At 42.2% G+C, this 26,085-nt stretch overlaps 1 protein-coding gene across 1 annotated transcript in view; it reads right to left on the bottom strand.

The window, feature by feature from the left end:
- The window catches only part of LOC126162984 (cytochrome P450 6k1-like), a 121,417-nt gene that overhangs the window by 37,332 nt on the left and 58,000 nt on the right, over nucleotides 1-26,085 (bottom strand). Inside the window, exons 3-4 of the mRNA XM_049919840.1 lie at nucleotides 13,710-13,950; nucleotides 3,244-3,465 (exon numbers count right to left, since the gene is read on the bottom strand). Coding sequence (XP_049775797.1) covers nucleotides 3,244-3,465; nucleotides 13,710-13,950 — 463 coding nt within the window. The remainder of the gene's footprint in view (nucleotides 1-3,243; nucleotides 3,466-13,709; nucleotides 13,951-26,085) is intronic.

The raw sequence follows: 26,085 nt of genomic DNA on the forward strand, positions 1-26,085 counted from the left end.
TGGGAGAATAGCAGCCTGCATTGCTGCGAAAGGTGGATATACACTGTACTAGTGCCGACATTGTGCATGCTCTGTTGCCTGTGTCTATGTGCCTGTGGTTCTGTCAGTGTGATCATGTGATGAATCTGACCCCAGGAATGTGTCAATAAAGTTTCCCCTTCCTGGGACAATGAATTCACGGTGTTCTTATTTCAATTTCCAGGAGTGTATTTCGATATACACAAAGTCTTCTATAGACGATGGTTTCATTGGTGTTTCTGATGAATAATTTAAGGTACTGCATAAAAAATAAGCATGAACAATGCCAAAGTTCTTGACGGTTAGACTTCCATGAAAAAATAAAGTTTTGTCAATAGCTACAAAATCTATCATATTAGCACAAAGTAGTTTTCAGGTCTGAAATCAGCATGACGAACTACGTTCTGAAAGGCAAGGCAAACATCGAATCAGATATCCACAGCTAGTTTGTGTAATTTGCTGAGCATACAAGATAAACCACACCGTAAAGTTATGATCCACACCTATGACATGCACATTTCTTGTTTTGCTGTTCGGAAACCTATTGCGTTACGTTACTCGTGTACCTTGCATCCCACGGAGAATGGTCTCTGGCATGCGGAAAGAAGTCGTATATGTACAGGGTGTTACAAAAAGGTACGGCCAAACTTTCAGGAAACATTCCTCACACACAAAGAAAGAAAATATGTTAAGTGGACATGTGTCCGGAAACGCTTACTTTCCATGTTAGAGCTCATTTGATTACTTCTCTTCAAATCACATTAATCATGGAATGGAAACACACAGCAACAGAACGTACCAGCGTGACTTCAAACACTTTGTTACAGGAAATGTTCAAAATGTCCTCCGTTAGCGAGGATACATGCATCCACCCTCCGTCGCATGGAATCCCTGATGCAGCCCTGGAGAATGGCGTATTGTATCACAGACGTCCACAATACGAGCACGAAGACGAAAATGGCTCTGAGCACTATGGGACTCAACTTCTGAGGTCATTAGTCCCCTAGAACTTAGAACTAGTTAAACCTAACTAACCTAAGGACATCACACACATCCATGCCCAAGGCAGGATTCGAACCTGCGACCGTAGCGGTCTCGCGGTTCCAGACTGCAGCGCCTAGAACCGCACGGCCACTTCGGCCGGCCGAGCACGAAGAGTCTCTACATTTGGCACCGTGGTTGCGTAGACAAGAGCTTTAAAATGCCCCTATAAATGAAAGTCAAGAGGGTTGAGGGGGGGGGGGGGGAGAGCGTGGAGGCCATGGAATTGGTCCGCCTCTACCAATCCATCGGTCACCGTATCTGTTGTTGAGAAGCGTACGAACACTTCGACTGAAATGTGCAGGAGCTCCATCGTGCATGAACCACATGTTGTGTCGCACTTGTAAAGGCACATGTTCTTGCAGCACAGGTAGAGTATCCCGTATGAAACCATGATAACGTGCTCCATTGAGCGTAGGTGGAAGCGTAGGTAACGAAACTAAAATGAGCTCTAACATGGAAATTAAGCATTTCCGGACACATGTCCATATAACATCTTTTCTTTATTTGTGTGTGAGGAATGTTTCCTGAAAGTTTGGCCGTACCTTTTTGTAACACCCTGTATAAGGGGCAGTAAAATGAAAACTAGACTGTCTGAAAAAAGTAGGTAGATTGTTTGCTATTTCAAATGTAGTCGTCATAACCGTTAATACACTTAACCCACTGTGAGAAGAGACCGTCATTTCCTTCATGAAAAAATATTTGCGGTTGTCTACGGAACCATGATTGTACCTAGGCGTGGACGTCTTCATCAGGTGCAAACGGCCACAAAAGTCTTTTTTCAGGACTCCAAAAATATGGCTCTAGCACTGAGTGAGACCGAGACCCTATGGAGGATGTGCAAGGGCTTCCCACCCCCTTCCCCACCCCCCCCCCCCCAAAAAAAAAAATTCTGCATCGTAGTCGAAACAACCTTGGCAACATGTGGGTGGCCTTCATCCTGCAACAGAATGACGCTGTCCTTAAATATTCCTGGACGTTTGGACTTGATAGAGCGCTTCAAATTTTGCAAAGTGTCCTTCTTACTTTTTGTGTTTTAATTGTGGCGCAGTGTTCCAGAAAGTCAATGAGCAGCGGTCCGTTGCAGTAAAAGATAAAGGTCATCATGACTCATGATTTACCGGAGCTGGCATACCTGTCGTTTCGACTACGCTGCAAATGTTTCGCTAAGAAGCCCACACACATACTCTATTTAGTCCATACCACGTAAGCACAGCCCACACCTTCATGTAGCCACCAACAATTTGAACAGTGCCTTGTTGACAACGTGAGTCCATGGCTTCGTGGGGTCTGCGCCACACTCTAACCCTACCATCAGCTCTTACCAACTGAAATCGGGACTCTTCTGACCAGGTCACAGTTTTCCAGTAGTCTATGGTCCAACCTATGTGGTGACTAGCCCAGGAGAGGCGCTGCAGGCGATGTCGTCCTATTAACAAAGGCACTTGCGTCTGCTATCATAACCTATTAACGCCAAATTTCGTCGTTATGTCCCACATTTATTTCTGCTGTTATTTCACGCAGTGTTCCTTATATGGTTGCACTGAAAACTCTACTCAAACGCCGCTTTTCTCGGTCGTTAAGTGAAGTCCGTCGGCCACTGCGTTGTCCGTGGTGAGAGATAATGCCTGAAATTTAGTATTACTGGCAATCTTTACACTGTGGATCTCGGAATAATGAATTCCCTAACGATTCCGAAATGGAATGTCCCATGCGTCTAGCTCCAACTATCATTCCGCTTTCAAAGTCCGTTAATTACCTTCGTCCGCCAATAATGACGTCGGAAATCTTTTCATGTGAGTACCAATGACACCGCCAATGCACTGAAGCTTTAAACCTGTGTACTTGGTAATACTACCTTGCGCATATCGCTGTCCGATGACTTTGTCATCTCACTGTGTTGAATAAGATTGAGATGTTAGAGTCAGTTAAAACTGTGCTAGGAGAAGATATGATGTATGTGTAGATGTGGATTCATGCGCGTTTGCTAATATAAACTTGTAACAGAACTGCAAATTTGGGAGAGAGCTATGGGACTTTTGAAGGGGATAATTAAAAGCTTAATACCATGCCTCGTATACGTTAATACACTAGTTGGACACAGTACACGGATTTGTAACCATTTCTTTCAACAAAGACCCTGGCTTCTTTGTGAATAAATAAGCAGGAGAGGACATATCCTACCTGCCACTACCATGTCCAGATAGGCCATCTCTTGCAGAGCTTCGTAGCTTATCTCTCCGCAGTGCCTCCGCAGGGCAGCGTCAATCTCCATGCGGGCTCGTGTCTGCAGGTCTGGTTTGAGGGATAGCTCGTGCAAGCAGAAGCACATAGCCCATGACATCATGTCGAAGGCAAGTGCGAACGCAATCAGCACCTGCGCTGCCAGGAAGCTGTCGGTGATTTCTGAAACAGTAACGTGAAAATCCAGCACTTACCAACATTCACAGTAACTCCCATGCACATATCAGATCTTAACACTTATCGACTACATTTCCCAGCTCAGCATTGTTTCCCAATCCCTGTTAACGTACGGAGCTATCCATCAATATGTATTGCCCACCATATGCTTACATTCCGCTCTCCTTTCCTTCCCTTGTGCCACTTACGGTTGACAGCCAAGAATTTTCCAGAAGCAGCATCTTTGTCTACACCATAACAGTGTGCACAGCAGTCCATCAGTGTTTCTTCTTAACAGAAACGCTCCCATAGGAAATCATCACTTATTTTCAAGAGGACGTGTTATTCATATTACCGTAAAATCTTCGTTTATTTATTTATCCTCTGACTGACGAGCAGCAGTAGGTCAAAATGTTCAGCAGTAGGTCAAAATGTCTTTTTTTTTTTTAATTACGAACGTCTGATGGGTTTGAATCGATCGCGCGTGAGCATGCTTGAATTTTCTCCCGCATATGACTATGGTAGTGTGAAGTACTCGTGTCGGTTTTTCATTGCAAAGGAAATGACGGAATGGCTGAAGCGGCGCTACTGCGTCAAAATATGAAACTGGGCGACAGCCAGGTGGAAACCATTCTGAAGATTCAAACGGCTTTCGATGATGATGCTGTGGGAATCACACAGATTATGGAGTGGTACAACCGGTTTAAAAACGTCTGCACATCGATGGAGAGAGAGCCACGGTGTTGTCGGCCATCAGCATACCAAAATGACGAAGTATTTGCCAAATTGGACGCTATGGTGATGTGGGACCGTGATATGACTGCCGGGATATTGTGCAAGAACTGGGAACCAGCACTTTTTCGGCACATTCCACTGTGACCGGAGATTTGGCCATGAAGTGTGTGTCTGCGAAATTCGTGCCCAAGCTGCTGACGGTGGAGCAAAGGCAACTTCGTGTTGCTGGACTCTACAAACAGTGACCTAGACTTCGTGAACACAATAATTACTGGCGACGAGCCCTGGGTGTACGGCGACGACCCGGAAACCAAATCCCAGACGTCACAGTGGAAGCAATCCTCATCACCAAGGCCAAAGAAGACCCGCTAGGTGCGCAGCAACGTCAAAGTGATGCTGACTGCTTTCTTTGACTCCAGCGGTGTGATACACCGAAAGTACGCACCACAGGGTCAAACAATCACCAAAGAGTACTACAGGAATGTCCTACGTAATGCTGTACGGCGCAAAAGACCGGACTTGCGGTCAACAGGAAATTGCCGCATCCATCACGACAATGCTGCAGCACATTCCTCTCACTTGATTCGAACTTCTTTAGCGAAGAAACAGATTCATGTGCCTTAACAAGCTCCTTACACTCCTGATATGGCCCCCTGCGACTTATGGTTGTTCCCAAAACTCAAGAGGCCATTGAAAGGAACGCTATTTCAGACAAGCGAGGACATTATGGCAGCAACGACGGCCGAGCTAAAGTCCATTCCGAAAGAGGCTTTTGCGGCAAGCATCCAATATTGGCGGCACCGCTGGGAGAAGTGAACATCAAGGAAAACAATGCTCCAGGTAACCTAGATTTTTCCCCAGCCAAAGATCGGATACTTTTCTAACAGACCTCCTATGGATAGATGAAATCAGTAACAAAGAAAATGGCCGAGCGGTTCGAGGCGCGACAGTCTGGAACGGCGAGACCGCTATGGTCGCAGGTGCGAATCCTGCCTCGGGCATGGATGTGTGTGATGTCCTTAGGTTAGTTAGGTTTAAGTAGTTTTAAGTTCTAGGAGACTGATGACCTCAGAAGTTAAGTCCCAAAGTGCTCAGAGCCATTTGAACCATTTGCCATAACAGAGAAAAAACTTCTGTACCCTTACACAAACTCCATCCAAACAGTCTCTTGTACGATTATCTTAGAAAAGTTAGTCGCTTTGCATCCTATATCTCCGCCACTTTACACTGTTATCTATTACTCTATACTGTCCATACTCTATATACGTATACGTGGCTCCAATACATTTTCTCAGATCCAGTATCTAAACAGTGTAACAGAATCGAACGGAACAGCCACCGCTTCAGTTCACCTACAAAAAATGGCATAACAGCACTATTATCTTAAGAATCCTAAAAATAATCTCCTAGTTCTTAGTAACCCTTGTAACCATATACATATGATCCCCTGAACTGTTGAAAATCTCCATAATTCTAACTTTGGTCTAACCAAAAATCCCACCCCTGCTACTTAATCAGATCCACTTAATCAGATTTTCTTCGTTGCCTATGAGGGTCTTTGAATTCAGACTCTCCCTCCTACAACGTAGTCTTAAAACATAAATCAGCACCAAGTCTTTCTTATCGTGTCTAAAATTTTCTTCTGGTGATCATCTCTGTTAATGTAACCACCTAGTACCCCAGTAGCTTAAAATGGCGAGTACTTGCTTTTTTATGCTATAGAGCTACGTTCTTCCAATTAACTAAGTAAACCTTATAGCATTCATTCTTCGAATGGCCATTCGATTGTCGCAATTAATATGACGACTGTCTCAGTGTAGGCGTGTCTCAAGACACCCGCCATTTTTCCGAATAATACTCAGATATAAAGAAACATGGAACCCCTTCATATTATCCATCCAACACAAAACATGCAAGGCCTCCAGGAACTACAACCAATAACTAAGTGAGCTTGATTCTCTACAACTGAGCATTCACCTGAAGCATCTCTTATCTGCCAAAATTTAGCGTGTTTCCGTTACCTAAAATATTCTATCACTCTTCTGTCACTCGATTCAAATCCCTATACACCATGTAATTTACCTTCTTATCTGCATCTGTTTACCCTTTCCTGCATCTTATGAAATACCCTTCTCTTCCATACTGATCTGCTGATGCAGTGGCTTGTAGCTATATGGAGAGGATTGTCCTATTTGTGGACGAAACGGTCGTCAAGGGTCTGTAGTTGGAGGACATGATGCGAGGTAAGAAGGAAAGTGAATGCTATTCTAGTTGAGCCTTATTGAATTTCTCTTAACTACACTAGGGAGAAATACTAATCTAGACCAGGTTGTCAAACGACAATTCCGAAATTGAGGATTACTGTTCGCCAGAGGTTACAAACAGTTTCTGTGGAACTCACAAAAATATAACGTAACACATGAAACATCCCCTTAGAACAATTTATGAATTACTGTGCTGATAAACCTCTTACATTATTTGCTTTTCAAACAGCTGAGCAAAACTGAACGTACTCAAACATTCACTAAAGTGACACACAATATTTTTGGCGCAACGCAATCTGACTTTCAATAATCGCTGCAAAGAATGGCCCTGACTAACATTAACCTATACCTTTCACAAATCACTTACCTCACCAAAAATCTTCGTTACTCGAACTACTGCAATACAGCGAGCGCCACTACTGCCAGCTAAATAAAAGATTCAAACTACTGATGGCACTAACTACTGATAGGCACAGTTAGCAAATGAAAGATTTTGGTAGAGAAAAAACAATGTATTTACCTTAATATTGTTCAAAAGTCGTATTATATATATCAGTTCATGACATCCAGTCTTACAAATTTACTGTCTCTGTCCAGATCATCCGCTCTCACAACTCCGCCATCTCACTCCCCACATCCACCACTGCTGGCGGCTCACATCCAGCTGCCCAACACTACAATGGCAGACAACAATGCAAACTAGCCACAGACTGCACCCAGCACAGCCAGTGATTTACATACAGTGCGCTACGTGGCGTTACCAATACAAAAACCTAAACAGCCTACTTACACACATAGCATGCGAGTGTGAGACATTTCTAACCATTATCGATAACAGAGAACCTTTTTGGAGAAATTAATTGTCACTTATTCTCCCGTACCTGACTGCTGTACTGATAACCAGATACACGCAACTACTGCCGAGCATTTACAAATTAATTTTCGCAATGTCAGATTGCGCTTGTAACAATGCGAGTACTCTTCAAAGTCTGACACTGCAATGAACTAAAAATTTCATCTTTGCATAGTACATAACACCTATGTAAATGTCACATGATCCAGCTTCTAGTAGGCCTGTTACACGACCTCGTTCAAACTCTGTGAGATGTTGATAATGGCACCTTTGTCGCCTTAAATGTATTCTTGACTAACATTAAGTCACCACGTCCGATCTCAAAGGTACCAAATGCTCACGACCGATTTGCATCCTGATAGCGGCGCTATTAGCGCCACTCTTATGCGACTGCCGCGAAATTTTAATAGCATCATCTTCCAGACGTAAAAAGACGCCTAGCAACTTTCGTTTATGCCGCAAACTTCTTCTTATTACGATTTTTTCCCGTCTCTCTCTCTCTCTCTCTCTCTCTCTCTCTCTCTATATATATATATATATATATATATATATATATATATATATATATATATATATATATATATATATAGGGTGTTTCAAAAATGACCGGTATATTTGAAACGGCAATAAAAACTAAACGAGCAGCGATAGAAATACACCGTTTGTTGCAATATGCTTGGGACAACAGTACATTTTCAGGCGGACAAACTTTCGAAATTACAGTAGTTACAATTTTCAACAACAGATGGCGCTGCAAGTGATGTGAAAGATATAGAAGACAACGCAGTCTGTGGGTGCGCCATTCTGTACGTCGTCTTTCTGCTGTAAGCGTGTGCTGTTCACAACGTGCAAGTTTGCTGTAGACAACATGGTTTATTCCTTAGAACAGAGGATTTTTCTGGTGTTGGAATTCCACCGCCTAGAACACAGTGTTGTTGCAACAAGACGAAGTTTTCAACGGAGGTTTAATGCAACCAAAGGACCAAAAAGCGATACAATAAAGGATCTGTTTGAAAAATTTCAACGGACTGGGAACATGACGGATGAACGTGCTGGAAAGGTAGGGCGACTGAGTACGGCAACCACAGAGGGCAACGCACAGCTAGTGCAGCAGGTGATCCAACAGCGGCCTCGGGTTTCCGTTCGCCGTGTTGCAGCTGCGGTCAAAATGACGCCAACTTCCACGTATAGTCTCATGCGCCAGAGTTTACACCTCTATGCATACAAAATTCAAATGCGGCAACCCCTCAGCGCCGCTACCATTGCTGCACGAGAGACATTCGCTAACGATATAGCGCACAGGATTGATGACGGCGATATGCATGTGGGCAGCATTTGGTTTACTGACGAAGCTTATTTTTACCTGGACGGCTTCGTCAATAAACAGAACTGGCGCATATGGGGAACCGAAAAGCCCCATGTTGCAGTCCCATCGTCCCTGCATCCTCAAAAAGTACTGGTCTGGGCCGCCATTTCTTCCAAAGGAATCATTGGCCCATTTTTCAGATCCGAAACGATTACTGCATCACGCTATCTGGACATTCTTCGTGAATTTGTGGCGGTACAAACTGCCTTAGACGACACTGCGAACACCTCGTGGTTTATGCAAGATGGTGCCCGGCCACATCGCACGGCCGACGTCTTTAATTTCCTGAATGAATATTTCGATGATCGTGTGATTGCTTTAGGGCTATCCGAAACATACAGGAGGCGGCGTGGATTGGCCTCCCTATTCGCCAGACATGAACCCCTGTGACTTCTTTCTGATGGGACACTTGAAAGACCAAGTGTACCGCCAGAATCCAGAAACAATTGAACAGCTGAAGCAGTACATCTCATCTGCATGTGAAGCCATTCCGCCAGACACTTTGTCAAAGGTTTCGGGTAATTTCATTCAGAGACTACGCCATATTATTGCTACGCATGGTGGATATGTGGAAAATATCGTACTATAGAGTTTCCCAGACCGCAGCGCCATCTGTTGTTGAAAATTGTAACTACTGTAATTTCGAAAGTTTGTCTGCCTGAAAATGTACTGTTGTCCCAAGCATATTGCAACAAACGGTGTATTTCTATCGCTGCTCGTTTAGTTTTTATTGCCGTTTCAAATATACCGTTCATTTTTGAAACACCCTGTATATAGTTTCCTTAATTATATTTATACACGCCTGTCATTCTCTATAGCGGAGGAAACGGTTCTTCTGATCTGTTGACGTTATTTTGATATTTGGAGCGTCCACTCAATCTTAGACAGAAAGCTGAGCAGTTGCCTTTTAGATAATCGATGCGCAATCATATTAACTATAGTCCAGAAGTTTCGGTCTCTTACAGTTCTTTCCAGGTCGCAGTCTAACTGTCTGCAGTATTACCTGAAGAAGGGGGCATCTGAAAACATGATCACCGGAATATTCCTCTCCACATTTATGGATTGTTGTGTTACTACATCCCACTCGATGGAAATGTTTGGGATATGGACCGTGACCTGTTTATAAGTGCACCATGCCTCTAGTAGGAGCAATGTCGCGTAGTTTGGGCCTGTTCCTGATGCTTGGTAATATGCTGAAAACACGTGTTACAGTGTTCCTAGTGTCCCAGTTAGAATGCCATTCATCTGACTTCCAGGCTCGTAAATGTCTTTTACCAGTAATATGCCTTCTTGTAGTCTCGTACGCACTATCGTATTGTTCACGCCCCAGCCAGTACAGCGCTGCCATGTAACGTACCATGATATCCACTGCACATGTCCCGAGAATCAACAGTAAACCCTCGACAGGTGTAGTGCGAGCGGGCACCGATGAGCCTCAGTAGTATGCTCCGCTGAATTCGTTCCAGTATTGCTCTCTACCTGCGTAATCACACGCGACATGTTCTGGCAGACATCTCTACTTCCTACACCAGATTTAAGACCATCTTCTCACAAAAAAGTACATTCAAATGGTGTTTCTGAAAGAGAAGGCCGCTGCGTACTCCTCTCCAACACGTAGAGTGTATGTAGCTTTTTTCCTCCCTATTTTGTATGGTGGCGCTCTGTTGTTAATCATGAGCACATCTAAGCATGTACTACTCTTTATGTCACGTGAGTTTTAAAATTTTCCCGGCGAACTGAATCTCCAAACAAACTTCGGGCTTGCAGCCGGTCGTCGTTTACCGTATTTACTCGAATCTAAGCCGCACTCGAATCTAAGCCGCACCTGAAAAATGAGACTCAAAATCAAGGCAAAAAAAAAAAATTACCGAATCTAAGCAGCACCTGAAATTCGAGATTCGTAATTCAAGGGGAGAGAAAGATTTTAGGCCGCACCTCCAAATCGAAACAAAGTTGGTCCATTGTAATATGACACACAATTTAGGTCGAATGAATGACGATACAGCTACAGTAGTTTGGTTCGAGTCGTAAGCTTCGCAGTTAAGCTTTACCAGGTAGCCATTGCTATGCGTCAGGCGTTCCGTCCGTATTTATAAGGGTACCCTTCCTTTTGCACGTGCTTCGTCTGGTTTGAATCGATTGCTTATTTTTCTTTGATCTGATAAGTGCCGTTCTCTTTATTATAGGTATTTATGTCGCCCTAAGCTGAAAATGCATTACTGTACTGTGTCATGCATTGTTTGTCGCATTCTGATAATGTGTGTTTACGACCTGTCGCTGCTCGCGGCATGGCTTGCTTTTGTGCACGCTACCGCCGCTTACAATGAAAAAAAAAGAGAGAGAGAGAGAGAGGAATCGTCTCATTAGCGAAACAATGGCAAGAGGCTGCTATTTGCTGTTACTTACACTGTTGCTTTCTTTGATAATGATCAACAAGAACCAAATAATAGACTGTGTATGATAGAAGATGTTCTGAACGAGAGTTTAGCGAAAATGTTTCTCCGTTTGAAAATCTTTGTAGACGCCTCTTTAGTACATTACATTCTGCACAGAAATTAGAGTCATCTTAGATTTAAAAATCTAGTCAATTGCCGTGCTTCATTTCTGACTGTGTCACTATTAGGCATAAGAGTAATACGAATATAAACATGACATGATATGTATATTCTTCCACGTTTGCTGTTGCCTCACTCTAGTTTCGTAGTTTATTAGGCAGACAGGATTTAAATGAGATAGCAGCAAACACGAAAGAATACATGGCAAAATGTTTATATTCGTATTATTCTTATGGTGAAGAGAATACTGCATGTGATTCACAATTCATAAAAGTTCCTATTAGCAACCATCTCTTCTCACGGGTAGGAAGAAATTCAGAACTTAGAGTTGGCCATATTGACAAACATCCCAAACAGTCTTGCCAGTCGGATTTTCGTAGTACAACGAAATGCTGCTACATTCGAAGATGAACAATACGGAATTTGTATTTACTTCGTTGGATAATGTATGAAAATGCAGTGGTCGATACTTGGGGCGGAGAAAATAGCTCGTCTTCCACCTTTTTTTAAAATTTATTTACTGACGCAGAGGTTTTGGCGCCAGTATTTATCTTTGTGCCTGCAAAGCACGCCTGTGTAGCGCTACATATATTGGATGGCAGAAGTTAGTTGTGGCAGCACCTACCAACATTTTCCAGAACTTCCGCTTACTTTGCACTCGATTCTAGGCCGCAGGCGGTTTTTTGGATTACAAAAACCGGAAAAAAGTGCGGCTTAGATTCGAGTAAATACGATAATTCATCGTCCGCTGTTTCGACTGGGCTCTTGCCAGTCGTCCTCAGGTGAGCCATCGAAGACTGACGAGGAGCTGCTCTGTTGCGCAGTGTATAGGGCGCTGCGAGTACTCCGCGCAACCGACAAAACCAAGTAGACAGACGGACCATATTTACCGGCGGCAACATCCTCGATGATGGAACCTCTGCATAAGCGCTTTCCGCGGTCGATGGCGCACTCAGTGGCCTTCGATTGGAAAAAAATCGTGGAGATGGTGTTCCACGCACTGTCCAACTGGTAGCCGGTATCGCGGTTTCTCAGATTTTCTGTCAGCCATATTTCTACGGATACTTTCGTAATGGAGTCCCTAAAAGGTGTTGTTGTACTCAGAGTCATAGTTCTATCATTCTCCATTGAATGTCTAGTGGAAATACAATCTATGGCAACAGCGAACTTACTTGGTTGCAAAAGGCGAGTGCGGGTTAATGTTCAGCGCAGCGTTCTTTCACAGTATGTGTGTGATCTGTTCTATTTAAACCACACCATGCTCACAAGGTATTTTGTAAATTCCGGCCTTCCACAATAGCATGCAGTCCTTCGCTGATCCCAGAAGGACTGCAGTCTTAGATTGTTGACGGAAAATCACTTTCATATGAAATTTACAGAGGATTCTTGCTATTTTTAACGAGATGTTGCGGAAGAAGCGATAAAGATATAGTTGGTGTATCCTCTTCTTTGTCCATTACCTGATTCTTGGTTTTAACTGACGGTGCCCTGTTAACCTGCTGGGTGGAATATCCATTTTAGGTGGGCGAGCTGTTTTGGCAAACTATCTACATTCTTGATAGCGTGAGCTCTGTGTACTAGTGTTTCAAGCACGCTCACAGCTTGCAATGGGTGAAGACAATTTGGCGCTTGCAAATACAGGTTAGTATAAGTGGGCTTATGGTAAACTGAATTCCCCAGAGAGACATCATTCTTTCGTCTAAGACATCAAAGAAAGGTAGACAACCATCTTTCTCTGCTTCCATAGTGAACCGAATGTTGATATTAATGGAGTTGAGGTGGTGAAGAAACTCCATCAATTCATCTTCTCCACGAGGCAACACTATGAAAGTATCGTCCACATACCTCCAAAATACAGTTGGTTTAAGGGCAGTTGATTCAAGCGCTCTCTCGTCCCATAAAAAGATTGCCCACCAAGGGAGACAAAGGGCTGCACATGGCGACGGGATCAATCTGTTCAAAACATTCTTGCTTGAACATAAAACAGATTGGGGATAGAGCATGCCAAACCTTTTGCCAATTACTGCCAAAGAATCTGCGAGAGGGTCCTTTGCAAAAAGAAGTACCACATCAAAGTTTTTAAAAGAAAGATCAGTGCTGCTTAGACAGAGACCCCCCAGTCTATTGATAGAAGTCAGTCTTCGATGGCTCTCCTGGAGATGACAGGCACGTGCGCAGTCCAATCGTCGATGAAGTAACAACGATCGGCTGCAAGCCCGAAATTTGTTGAATACTTCGCATCAGTCTGTCGAAAGTTATAACTTTAATTACCAGAATGTATTTCAATTTTTATATTCAAAGGCTAAATTGCAGTAACGTGGTCGCTGTCAGCCAATCCCCTACTATGGGGATGTAAATAACAGACAAATCACTAGCTATCACGAATTTCATGCAATATACTGATGAGGAGCTGGATCACATAACGAGAATGACAGATCGGACGTAAGAAGTATTAGGTATAACTATGTATAACTTACCTATACTTTCTCCATTTTTTCCTGACTTGAGTCCCTTCTCTTTTAATTCCATCAGCATGTGCATCAAGTCGTCTCTGATAATTCCTTTCCCCTTTCTGTAGTGGATGGTCTCGGTGAAAACTCTGTTGAAGAATTTCATCACATGAGGATAGAAGAAGTTGCTACCGAGGAGCATGGATACTTGCGGCAGCATGAGTAAGATCATACCGCGGAGCGACCCCTTCCTGGTTTTATCGAAAATCTGTGGAGAACAATATTGCACATTACACTTTCCAGGCGTCAGGCGATTTGTTTTGCAAATCCTAGTTTCGAACCTAGGTGAACCAAGCAAGCATACTCAAAGTAAACGCTTAGGAAATTCTCATAACAAAATTGTACTATTTGGAAAACTGTGAAGGATATTTGAGGACGGAATGTGTGTACTGAAGATATTAATTTTATTTTATACTGGAATGAAATCATCAGTGTTACACCAGAACAGTGTAAAATATTTAATCAAATTTTCATTCACACAGGCAAGTGTCCACAATTTTCAGAACCTCCTGTTCCTCAATAGTCACTTCACATGCACATACAGATATATGTAATAAAAAGATGGTTATGTACTTGGAAAAGTGTTATGTACCAAATATGTTCATGGTGTTTTTATATATTGGTCCCTGTATGTCATATAGATAAAAATATGGTCATTATTTTTTAACATAATTTTAAATATTATTATATGAAATTCAATGAAAGTGTACCTTGGCGTAATATTCTCCCCATTCCTTTTTTGTTCTCCTACATCTCATCCTGTTACCTTTCCAGTTCCTCGTTCCTCCACATTCCTCCTTCCCCCCTATCCAACATCCCACGCCTATTTTCCTATTCACTTCCCTAGAATCACATCTACTTTCGCCTCATTTGCCCATTCCATTCCCTCAGTGGATCCACTCCCCACCAGCCCTCCGCCCTCTCTGTTTATCCCGAGTCCAGCCTAAAACGTTTAGAAAATATGTTCATATGGTTCAAATGGCTCTACGCACTATGGGTCTTAACATCTGGGTCATCAGTCCCCTAGACTTAGAACTACGTAAACCTAACTAACCTAAGGACATCACACACAGCCATGCCCGTGGCAGGATTCGAACCTGCGACCGTAGCAGCAGCGAAGTTCCGGGCTGAAGCACCTAGAAAATCTGTTATTGATGATGAGGATGTGGTTGTTTTGACATGCCCCGTCTATGGTCTCATAGGCTGACAGTGGCTCGCTTTATTTGAAAAGTAATGAAAAAAATTCATATCGGCTTCTTTTATAATGATGGCCTTTACATTCCTGTCTCGATGGAATAGGTGGTCAGAATGCCTAGTATGCTTTGCGTTCTTTATATATGTCCCACGATAGCTTTTATTCATAATGTATACTACGTTGTTATATTATTTCATTGACGATATGACGCTTGTTGTTAAAAAATACACTCCTGGAAATGGAAAAAAGAACACATTGACACCGGTGTGTCAGACCCACCATACTTGCTCCGGACACTGCGAGAGAGCTGTACAAGCAATGATCACACGCACGGCACAGCGGACACACCAGGAACCGCGGTGTTGGCCGTCGAATGGCGCTAGCTGCGCAGCATTTGTGCACCGCCGCCGTCAGTGTCAGCCAGTTTGCCGTGGCATACGGAGCTCCATCGCAGTCTTTAACACTGGTAGCATGCCGCGACAGCGTGGACGTGAACCGTATGTGCAGTTGACGGACTTTGAGCGAGGGCGTATAGTGGGCATGCGGGAGGCCGGGTGGACGTACCGCCGAATTGCTCAACACGTGGGGCGTGAGGTCTCCACAGTACATCGATGTTGTCGCCAGTGGTCGGCGGAAGGTCCACGTGCCCGTCGACCTGGGACCGGACCGCAGCGACGCACGGATGCACGCCAAGACCGTAGGATCCTACGCAGTGCCGTAGGGGACCGCACCGCCACTTCCCAGCAAATTAGGGACACTGTTGCTCCTGGGGTATCGGCGAGGACCATTCGCAACCGTCTCCATGAAGCTGGGCTACGGTCCCGCACACCGTTAGGCCGTCTTCCGCTCACGCCCCAACATCGTGCAGCCCGCCTCCAGTGGTGTCGCGACAGGCGTGAATGGAGGGACGAATGGAGACGTGTCGTCTTCAGCGATGAGAGTCGCTTCTGCCTTGGTGCCAATGATGGTCGTATGCGTGTTTGGCGCCGTGCAGGTGAGCGCCACAATCAGGACTGCATACGACCGAGGCACACAGGGCCAACACCCGGCATCATGGTGTGGGGAGCGATCTCCTACACTGGCCGTACACCACTGGTGATCGTCGAGGGGACACTGAATAGTGCACGATACATCTAAACCGTCATCGAACCCATCGTTCTACCATTCCTAGACCGGCAAGGGAACTTGCTGTTCCAACAGGACAATGCACGTCCGCATGTATCCCGTGCCACCCAACGTGCTCTAGAAGGTGTAAGTCAACTACCCTGGCCAGCAAGATCTCCGGATCTGTCCCCCATTGAGCATGTTTGGGACTGGATGAAGCGTCGTCTCACGCGGTCTGCACGTCCAGCACGAACGCTGGTCCAACTGAGGCGCCAGGTGGAAATGGCATGGCAAGCCGTTCCACAGGACTACATCCAGCATCTCTACGATCGTCTCCATGGGAGAATAGCAGCCTGCATTGCTGCGAAAGGTGGATATACACTGTACTAGTGCCGACATTGTGCATGCTCTGTTGCCTGTGTCTATGTGCCTGTGGTTCTGTCAGTGTGATCATGTGATGTATCTGACCCCAGGAATGTGTCAATAAAGTTTCCCCTTCCTGGGACGATGAATTCACGGTGTTCTTATTTCAATTTCCAGGAGTGTAGATGTAATGTGTTGAGGGATACTGACGATGTTTTGGATATTGTAAACGCCATGTCCTGGTATGTTTCGATCTTTGAGATTAACGGCATCTGGCGCCAAGCTGATGTAGCACGGTTTTCGAGTCTGCCGTCCCCAGTCTGACATGCGACGTCTCAGAGTGGCATCTTTTGAAATAACACTGAACAGCAACTGTACATGAGAGTGTACATTTTTCTTGAGTTGTTCACTTGTATGAACTTTGCTAAGCATATTGTATGTACTTATGCTCAATGTGTATTTTCTTTCCTGATATTACATTGACCTTGTAGTAATTATACATCAATTTCACTAATTTTGCCGTTGCGTTAATTTTGGCCACAGTTATCTGGTGATGATTACTCGAAACGTGTCATAAATAAAATATTTAGTGATCAAGACGTTTCCAAGGAATTATTAAATGCCAAAAGATGTAAACACCCGACAAATCACTATAGTGTAACCAAAACGTACTCTTAATTACTCTCTTGGCCTCACAAGGCGCATTCGGTTTCTGGCCTCGTCAAGCTGTCTTCTCCATCCGAAGCATAAAAATGGTTCAAATGGCTCTAAGCACTATGGGACTTAACATCTGAGGTCATCAGTCCCCTAGAACTTAGAACTACTTAAACCTAACTAACCTAAGGACATCACACACATCCATGCCCGAGGCAGGATTCGAACCTGCGACTGTAGCGGTCGCGCGGGTCCAGGCTAAAAGCGTCTAGAACCGCTCGGCCACTGCGGCCGGCATCCGAAGCATATTTCTGACGTTGCGTGACAAGTTTCTTTTTATGGGAACGGTTTTAAGCGCAGTCCCCAACGCCTAACCTTGAGGACCAGTCCAGTTGTTTTTTCACGGTGAGTATTTTATTTCCTCACTATCCTCCCAGACTGCTGCCGGCAGAGCTAGCGACTCTTAATTCCCTGTTTCAGTGGGGACGAGCCTTTAGGAGGTAACTGGCACATTCTCACAAGGGGTAGCGAAAACAAAGGAAAAAACATATTTTCTGTTTTAAAAGTGACGTATAGTTGAAGGGATGAAAGGAAAAAAAGGTTCTAAATGCCAAAATAAGGAATTTTGAGGTTTTATGTGAAATGGGATCTACATGCCAAGCCCAGTAACGTATAATAGGCTCAGACTGCCACGAATGAAATTGTAACACCAAATGCAATCAATAGATGGTATGTGCTTTAGCAGCCACAGCTGTTACCATGTTCTATGTTCCGCTGCTCCTTACTGTTAGATGAAATGGTAGAGGATGCAGGTATTTGTAACATTTTGAGTAGAAAGAAATGCGAAATTAAAGAAGAAGGTACGTGTTGGCAATGAGGAAAAATCAGAAAAATGAGTACATAAGTTGAAGTAATAAATCTATTCCTGCAAAAGTTCGTCCAGCGCAGAAAGTCAGTCTCGTTACTGATTGCTAACTTACACCATAACTGGACAGAATGTTCATATTTGAGCTAGAAAATGAATTGTTCCAGAAGATGTAAAGGGCACGACACAGGAATCAAATTTACCGTCAATAACAGGAATACATCTAATGCTTAGGTTTTAATAAAGCTGCAGATTGCAATATAAAGACAGCAAGTCTAAAAACATAGCCAAAGTACAATGGCTATGGTTAAACAAACATAAACGTCATGTGGTCAAAACAAGAAGAAGTTAAAATGAAATTTAAGCCTTGGAAGGTATTCCTATTTTAAGACGCTAGTAGCGTCACTATGAGGATGCAAATCACGTACACACGCTGTAACGGTCGAGAGCGTTAGTTACCTTTGAGATGGGACGTGATTAGTTGGTGTCAGTGAAGAATACCTTTAAGGCGGCAAAGACGCCATTGTCAACACCTCACTGAATTTGAACGAGGTTGTATATAGGACTATGAGAAGTTGGATGCTGTTTCTGCGATACTGCATAAGGACTTGGCAGGAATGTGATTCCTGTACATGATTGCTGGCCCCGGTGGTCACGGGACTGTACGTTCGCTCCGGATGTGGCCCTACCGACAGATAAGACCATTGTGTTCGGCGTATATCTCTGGTGCATCGTACTGCTTCTGCAGCAACAATTTGAGCAGCAGTTGGCACTTCAGTGACACAACAAACCGTTACAAACCGGGTACTTCAAAGACAGGTACGAGCAAGACGCCCTGTAGCGTGCATTTCACTAACCCCAAACTACCACCATTTGGAACTTCAGTGGTGTGGAGCTAGAGCTCATCGCAGGGCCGGGTGGAGTTCTGTTGTGTTTTCTGATGAAATCTGGTTCTGTCTCGGCGCAAGTGGAGGCCGTGTTTCGATTAGAAGTAGGCCAGTTCAGGGCCTGCAACCAATCAATTTATGTGCTAGGTACACTGCAGCTACACCTGGCGTTATAGTGTGGAGTGAAATTTCGTATGACAGCAAGAGCATTCATGTTGTTATCGCACACACCCTGACTGGCAATTTTTACGTCAATCTGGTGATTCCTCCTGTCATGATGAACGACTTCCTTGGCGATATTGTAATCACACATGCACTACAGAGTGTCGATATGCTGCCTTGGCCTGCTCGATGACCAGATCTGTATCCAAATGGACATATCTTCGGACGACAAACAGCATTAACCGTCCCTGCTTTGTCTGACCAAGTGCAACAGGCATGGAATTCCATCCCACAAACTAACGTACGGCACCTTACAACACAATGCTTGTACGCTTGCGCGCTTGCACTCAACATTCTGGCGGTTACACTGCTCAAATTTGGAAAGCCTTATCTCGCGCTTACATTAACCTGTGATTATGCAATATTAATCACTTAAATATGTTGCCTAGACAAATGTATTCCAGAAATTTCAGCACAGTAATTACTTTTTGGTGTTGCAATTTTTTCCTGTCAGTGTGTTTTCAACGATATTACATTACAGATCAAACAAAAACCAACAGAAAAATCAAATACACAAAAAAATCGCAGCAATGACACGAGCACATTGCAACGAAAATCTTGACTCTAGAATCATTATTATAAAAGTTGATATTGTTTTTAATTACAACAAATTATAAAATTAATAACAAATAACCCACTGAAGCAATATCAACTTATAATGTCATAAGAAAAGTTGACGACATGCATAATCACCACAACAAATTAGATTTAATTTTATCCATATTTCGCAGCTTCAAACGTGACTGTGCTCAATACAATCAACGTATGAATTATAAAATGCCTTCAGTCACAACTTTTCGTGTTTTATTCAGTACACGATGCATTTCGGAGCGTGTGGATCCATCTTTAGATGTAATTCGTCTTAATACATGCTTTATTTTTTCTTTTGCAGAGCTCAAGCAACATCCAACTACAATATTCCAAAACAAAGAAAAATGGTTAATAAATGCCATTTCCTCTTCACAGAAAAACAAGCAAAAACATGCATTTTAATGAATCCCACAGCCCCAAGACAGACCTCAACCTAATACCCATAAACCCCAAGTTCCATTGGGCCTATTGTTAATGGTAAGAATACACTGCTTCCAAAGTCACCCAATTACTGAACGAAATTCTGAAACAGTACTATACATTTGATATACATTTGATATAATTTGAAAAAATTTGATTCGGTTAAGACCAGAAACGAATTAGCAACTAAAATTAAAGATACAAATGTTCCAGCAGGTTCCAGGTTTGCCTCTTTTGATGTAACTAGCCTATTTACAAATGTACCAACTGAAGAAACAATAGACATACTCTTTGAAAACTTAATAAAACAAAAAAAGTTGTCAATTGCAGAAATATTAGAAGTCAAGAACATGTTGCAGCTAATGTTGACGCACAATTTCTTTATATTTAATGGGAAAGTTTACCAACAGAATGAAGGTCTTGCCATGGGTAATAACATATCATGTTTTCTGGCAGATATATCTCTCAATTATCTGGAAAGTAAGTTATTTAATGAAAACAATAGATTCAAAAGTAAAATAATATATTACTGGATATATATTGATGATACCTTGCTTATATTTGATGGAACAAAAGATGAGATCGGAGAACTACTAGCAGAATTCAATTCTTTTCACAAAAACGCAAAATTCACAATAGAACATAAGGACAAAAAAAGCATAAATTTCTTGGATCTTAAAATCACCAACCATCAACAAAAACGTAAGTTCAGCATACACAGAAAACACACATACACAGACATAACACTGGACAACTCATCATGCCATCCCATCACACAGAAACATGCTGTACTTAAGTCTATGCTACACAGTGTATACTCTCTTGATTTAGAAGAAAACACCCTCAAGAATGAGATAGATACAACAAAGAGCAATGCCATAAGCAATGGCTACACAGCCAAAACAATTGACAACAATTGACAATTTAGACAGACAAATACACAAAAGCAAAACAACGAATGGCCACACTATGAAAGAAGAAAAAATATCCCATACCTGGGCTCCATATCACAAACAATAGCTAACCTTTCCAAAAAAAAAAAGAACAGTTTCATTCTCAACTAATAATAAATTAGAAAACTTACTCATCCATAACATAAAATCAAATACGCAAACATACAACAACAGTGGAATGTACAAAGTATCATGTCCCAGTTGTCATGGCTACTATATAGGGAAAACAGGCACAAACTTCAAAACCCTTTTTCAAGAACATGTAAATGCTTTCAGGCTCAACCACTTTCAAAAATCAGTCATTGCACAACATATGTAGGAAACAAAACATGTAATCAACAGCCGGCCGGTGTGGCCGTGCGGTTCTAAGAGCGTCAGTTTGGAACCGCGTGACCGCTACGGTCGCAGGTTCGAATCCTGCCTCGGGCATGGATGTGTGTCATGTCCTTAGGTTAGTTAGGTTTAAGTAGTTCTAAGTTCTAGGGGACTGATGACCTCAGTAGTTAAGTCCCATAGTGCTCAGAGCCATTTGAACCATGTAATCAACAATCTAGAAAACAATTAGGCAGTATTACATAATAAAGCCAATTGTAAGACCCTAAATCTGTTAGAACAACTCGAGACATACCCCCACAAAATCAAAAAACCAGAATCGATGTTAAGTGAACAAAAGATTTCGCAAACCACAGCTGTTTCAGTAATTTTAAAGATCTATTACAAAGTTATTTCCTGCATATTTCAATTGGTTCGTGCGTGTATCAATTGCTTAAGAAGTATGTTTTTATCACCATGAAAAATTCATCTTTGACCACACCATATACAAAAACCTCTATCGAGTATTTACAAACATATGTATACCAACGACCCTCTTGAATGAAGTGATATGTACGAAAACGATGGAGAAAAAAAAACATATACTGGTGCTAAAATGCTCAAAACGCTTTTCTTGGATCATTTAGTAAGTTTAACTGTTCATCTTTTCCAGTATTTCGCACATATTTTCCGCGTTTGATTGCGAAATTCGTAATCTAACAGCAAACCTTTTTGTGACAGGAATACGCATTTCGACTCATTCAAGAGAAAAAATAAAGCATGCATTAAGACGAATTACACCTGAAGATGGACCCACAGGGTCCAAAATACATCGTGTACTGAATAAAAACCGAAAAGTTGAGATCGAAGCCGTCTTTTACAACAAATTAGGTTACAAACCACCTGTTAGCACAAAGAATTGAAGACGATTGATTAAAAGCTGATATCCAAATGTGCCAATGCTACAAAATCTCCACAGTTGCACTTAATACGAAGACGGCATGAGTTTCCCAGACCAACAGGTAATTTTCTTGTGAATGGTCAACTATAATTTATTATTTCATGAGTAAGATTTCTCATGTTGTAAAATCGGATGTAAAAATGTATTCGTGAACTTCGTTAATAATCTGTTTAATACCACACTGATATTTATGACAATTTGCAAAATGATCACAATACTTTTCCATGTCTTCTCCTATCATACGTATAGGTGTAACTAACTTTAAATTTGAATAGTGGTCATTATTGAAGTACCTAAACTGGATGAAGTAATGCATGGCTTCATTAATAGCATTCAAGAGTGAGCAGTGGTGATCACAAGATCTTTGGTTGGCAGACCCTTTTGTTTCGGGTTATTGACTAAAGTGAGTGACCGATGTGCCACGTGAGTTGGACTTAAAAGTTTTGAATAATTTTCTGCAGGTGTTAGACTCTTTAACATTTCAAGGAAGTTTTAATAACTTCATGCGTGCAATTTCCAAGCATTAACAGTAATTTATTGCCCAAATGTGGCAGGCTATGGGTGTTTATTTAGAATCTTCATCGCTATAATTTATGACGCAATATGGCTGTCACAATCAAACATTGCCACCCCAATTAAGTCCACCATTATGGCATCACAATGGAAGTATCCCAGAGTAGAAATTGTGGGAAATTTAAAAAAGAAATTCAAGTGAGTTAGCTAGCATATTGCATGGTCTATTTATCTAGGAACTTGTCTGAGTCCCTCCAATCACGCATGTAGTACTGATATGTTAAAAAAAAAACACACACATTCAGGGTGACTATGACGACGTTACAGACTTTTAGGGATGGCGAAGAAGTACCTTGTCTCGCAGAAGAGCTTCTGTGAAGTTTGGAAGGTAGGAGACGAGGCAGTGGCAGAATTTAAGCTGTGAGGACGGGTCGTCAGGCGTGCTTGGGTAGCTCACTTGGTAGAGCACTTTCCCGCGAAAGGCAAAGGTCCCGAGGTCGAGTCTCGGTCCGGCACACAGTTTTAATCTGCCAGGAAGTTTCACTTACATGATGCTTGTCATAATACATATGAACGGCTTATTTCAATAGTGGTACAAGTCCATTTTTGTTCATTTTGAGATACAGAGTCCTAAAGTTAAATGAGCTCTGAAAAATCTGCAGTTGAGATACCAGAAATATTGAAGCATATGGCTTGTTACTAGAGATGTACCTTTCTTTCTGTTTGTTTGGATCATTAATTTCAGAAGCATTATAGGCAGAAAAGTGGAGGTAATGGACTTGTACGTCTATTGAAACAAGCCCTTCATATACGATTAAAGATATCTAATCGCGCATCACACTCATCAAATATCTCGCAAATAGAGTGCGGCTGTGGAGCATGTTTGGAGGGTGTACCATGGAGGGAGGGAGACAGTATAGCTGTCTATTTATAATGCTATAAGTTCAGGATGATATAGCATTAATAAATAAGTGCCACTACCTTTCTTCCTAAATAGCAATTTTCCGGTCGGGAGTGACAGTGTATGTACAGAACACACTCATTGCTTATCATAACACGCAAATAAAATTTAGATCTCTGATCACGAACGTCCCGTATTTACGATAATCTGCATGTGTCTTGGGATGGCGATCTTGAATAGTAGTTGGATGATACTGAAAAGCAGATGCAAGGGGGTGTTTGGACAACTTTGAAAATTAGTTGAAAGTTGGTAATTGAAAGTATGGTAACCCTTTTTTTTATCAATATTGGCTGTAGCATATTTTATAACTTAATACTACCACATGAAAATCAAGAGGCACGCAAAAAGTTCTTAAATAAATAGGCAGTGCAATAAGCAATATATCTCAGTTGAATTTTTTTTAATTTCCAGCCGTTTTTACATTGGGTCATGTCCACTGTGTCGTCGTAGTGGGGAACTGGTCTTGGGCAGACTTGCTTGATTGTGGCAGCCATTTTGGATCATAAATTCTAGCGATAAAGAACCTAAATACGCACACACAGCCTGCCCTATAAGGGTAATGAAAGGATAGTCACGTGGATAATAAATTAGATCCTAAATGAGTGACTTTCAAAATGACTGGTAGGAGAGGAAGACATAAATATTTGGGACCGAACTGTTAGAATATCATTACCTCTAACTTCCATTAATATGATTTAGAATAATTCGAGTGTTTCTCGTTGATCCATTTTTGTACGACTACATGAACTTTAATTTTCTTTGCATAGTTTGAGACAGTTGTAACTGTAATTATTGCTGCATTTAATGTTAGAGTTAGTGTATTTATGGTCTAGTTTCCCATTTAACGAAATATTTTGAAGATCAAAGACTTTAGTTTATGCCGCTGTGAGTAGCGGGCAGCTACGCTTCCGAACTCTGAATACTTGCTACTGATTTTGTGAATTGGTGTGTAGTTGAATGATCATTGTTCAAAAATACATTGTATGCTCTGCTCACATTGCATAAATTAATCTTTGTTCAGTTGTTCAATCCAAAACTCTATATGAAGCCATCATTCTCGTATGTGTTGAATAAAAACACCGCTGCAGTTCTATGGTTAGTTTATTACGAAAACACGAGCATTTTCTAAACGTTAATTATATCATCAGGTGAAGTCAATTACAACATGATACTGGAGTGCATTTGATATTGAACTTTTCTCACGATTTCTAGACATTTACTCCCTTCTAAAAATAAAAATAAAAAATTCGTGTTGAAATATCCGGTTTCGTAAGCATGGTTATCCTAAAGGATTTTATCTATTTACTTCACATATTTTCAAGATTTTTACTGATTTATATGTCTTTTTTAGGTTTCCGTACCTCAGTCGGTGAAAACGGTACACTTGTAGGATCACTTTGTTATCGAGCTGCTTGTCCGTTTGTTAAGACCCATTTTTCTCAGGCACGGGTAGAGGTAACAAGCTGAAATTTGTGCCAAATACTAAGGTCCACGGTGGCGTACAAAATTCAAACTTTTAAATCAATGCGCTCAAAATATACGGCCATTTATGTGACATATTTTGACATTCGCAAACTCACTCGTCAGATAAAGTATATATGCAGACTGAAGCAACGAATGGAAATTTGTGCCAATACTGTGACTCGAAACCACATCCCCTGTTCACTAGGCAGATGCTCTAACCACTGCGCCACCTGGCACAGTCGCCCCGCACAACTGCACTACTGCACGGACTACCGTAACACCCCTCCCTCTTCAAACCAAATTCCCATTCGCTCCTCAGCCCACTTGGTATTACCCCTAAACTCGAACAGCATGGCGAAGGTTCTCCAACTGTACTGGAATAGCACTTCACCATCCAACGAAACGGGGAATGCCGCCTGAAACCCAGGCACAGGTGCTTTAATCAAATGAAACTATATGGTATCAGACACTTTTTCAAGTCCCAAACACCTATGATGTATATATACAGACTAAAGCAGTGAATGAAAATTTGTACCAAGGCAGGGGTTCCAACCTGTGTCTCCTGCTCATTAGGCATATGCGCTAAACGCTACACCACCTTGGGTGCTACTTGCTGTCAAACTGTCTGTACCGCTGATGAGACACCTTCTTCTCAGGGACAGATGGAGATATCAAATAAAAATGTATGTCAGCTGCTAAAATCTAGTTCATTGGCGGTGAAAAAATTTAACATTCTAAGTCCTTGCAAACAATAGATGCGACTATTTATGTCACATTTTGAAAGTAACAAACTCATTCATCGAAAGGTGCAGATGAACTCTCTGTATACTTAATTAAGTTTGTAAGGAACGTTCAGAGAGAGAATCCTACTCGTACTT

The sequence above is a fragment of the Schistocerca cancellata genome, chromosome 2 (assembly GCF_023864275.1).
Source record: "Schistocerca cancellata isolate TAMUIC-IGC-003103 chromosome 2, iqSchCanc2.1, whole genome shotgun sequence".
In the NCBI taxonomy this organism is placed as follows: Eukaryota; Metazoa; Arthropoda; class Insecta; order Orthoptera; family Acrididae; genus Schistocerca; species Schistocerca cancellata.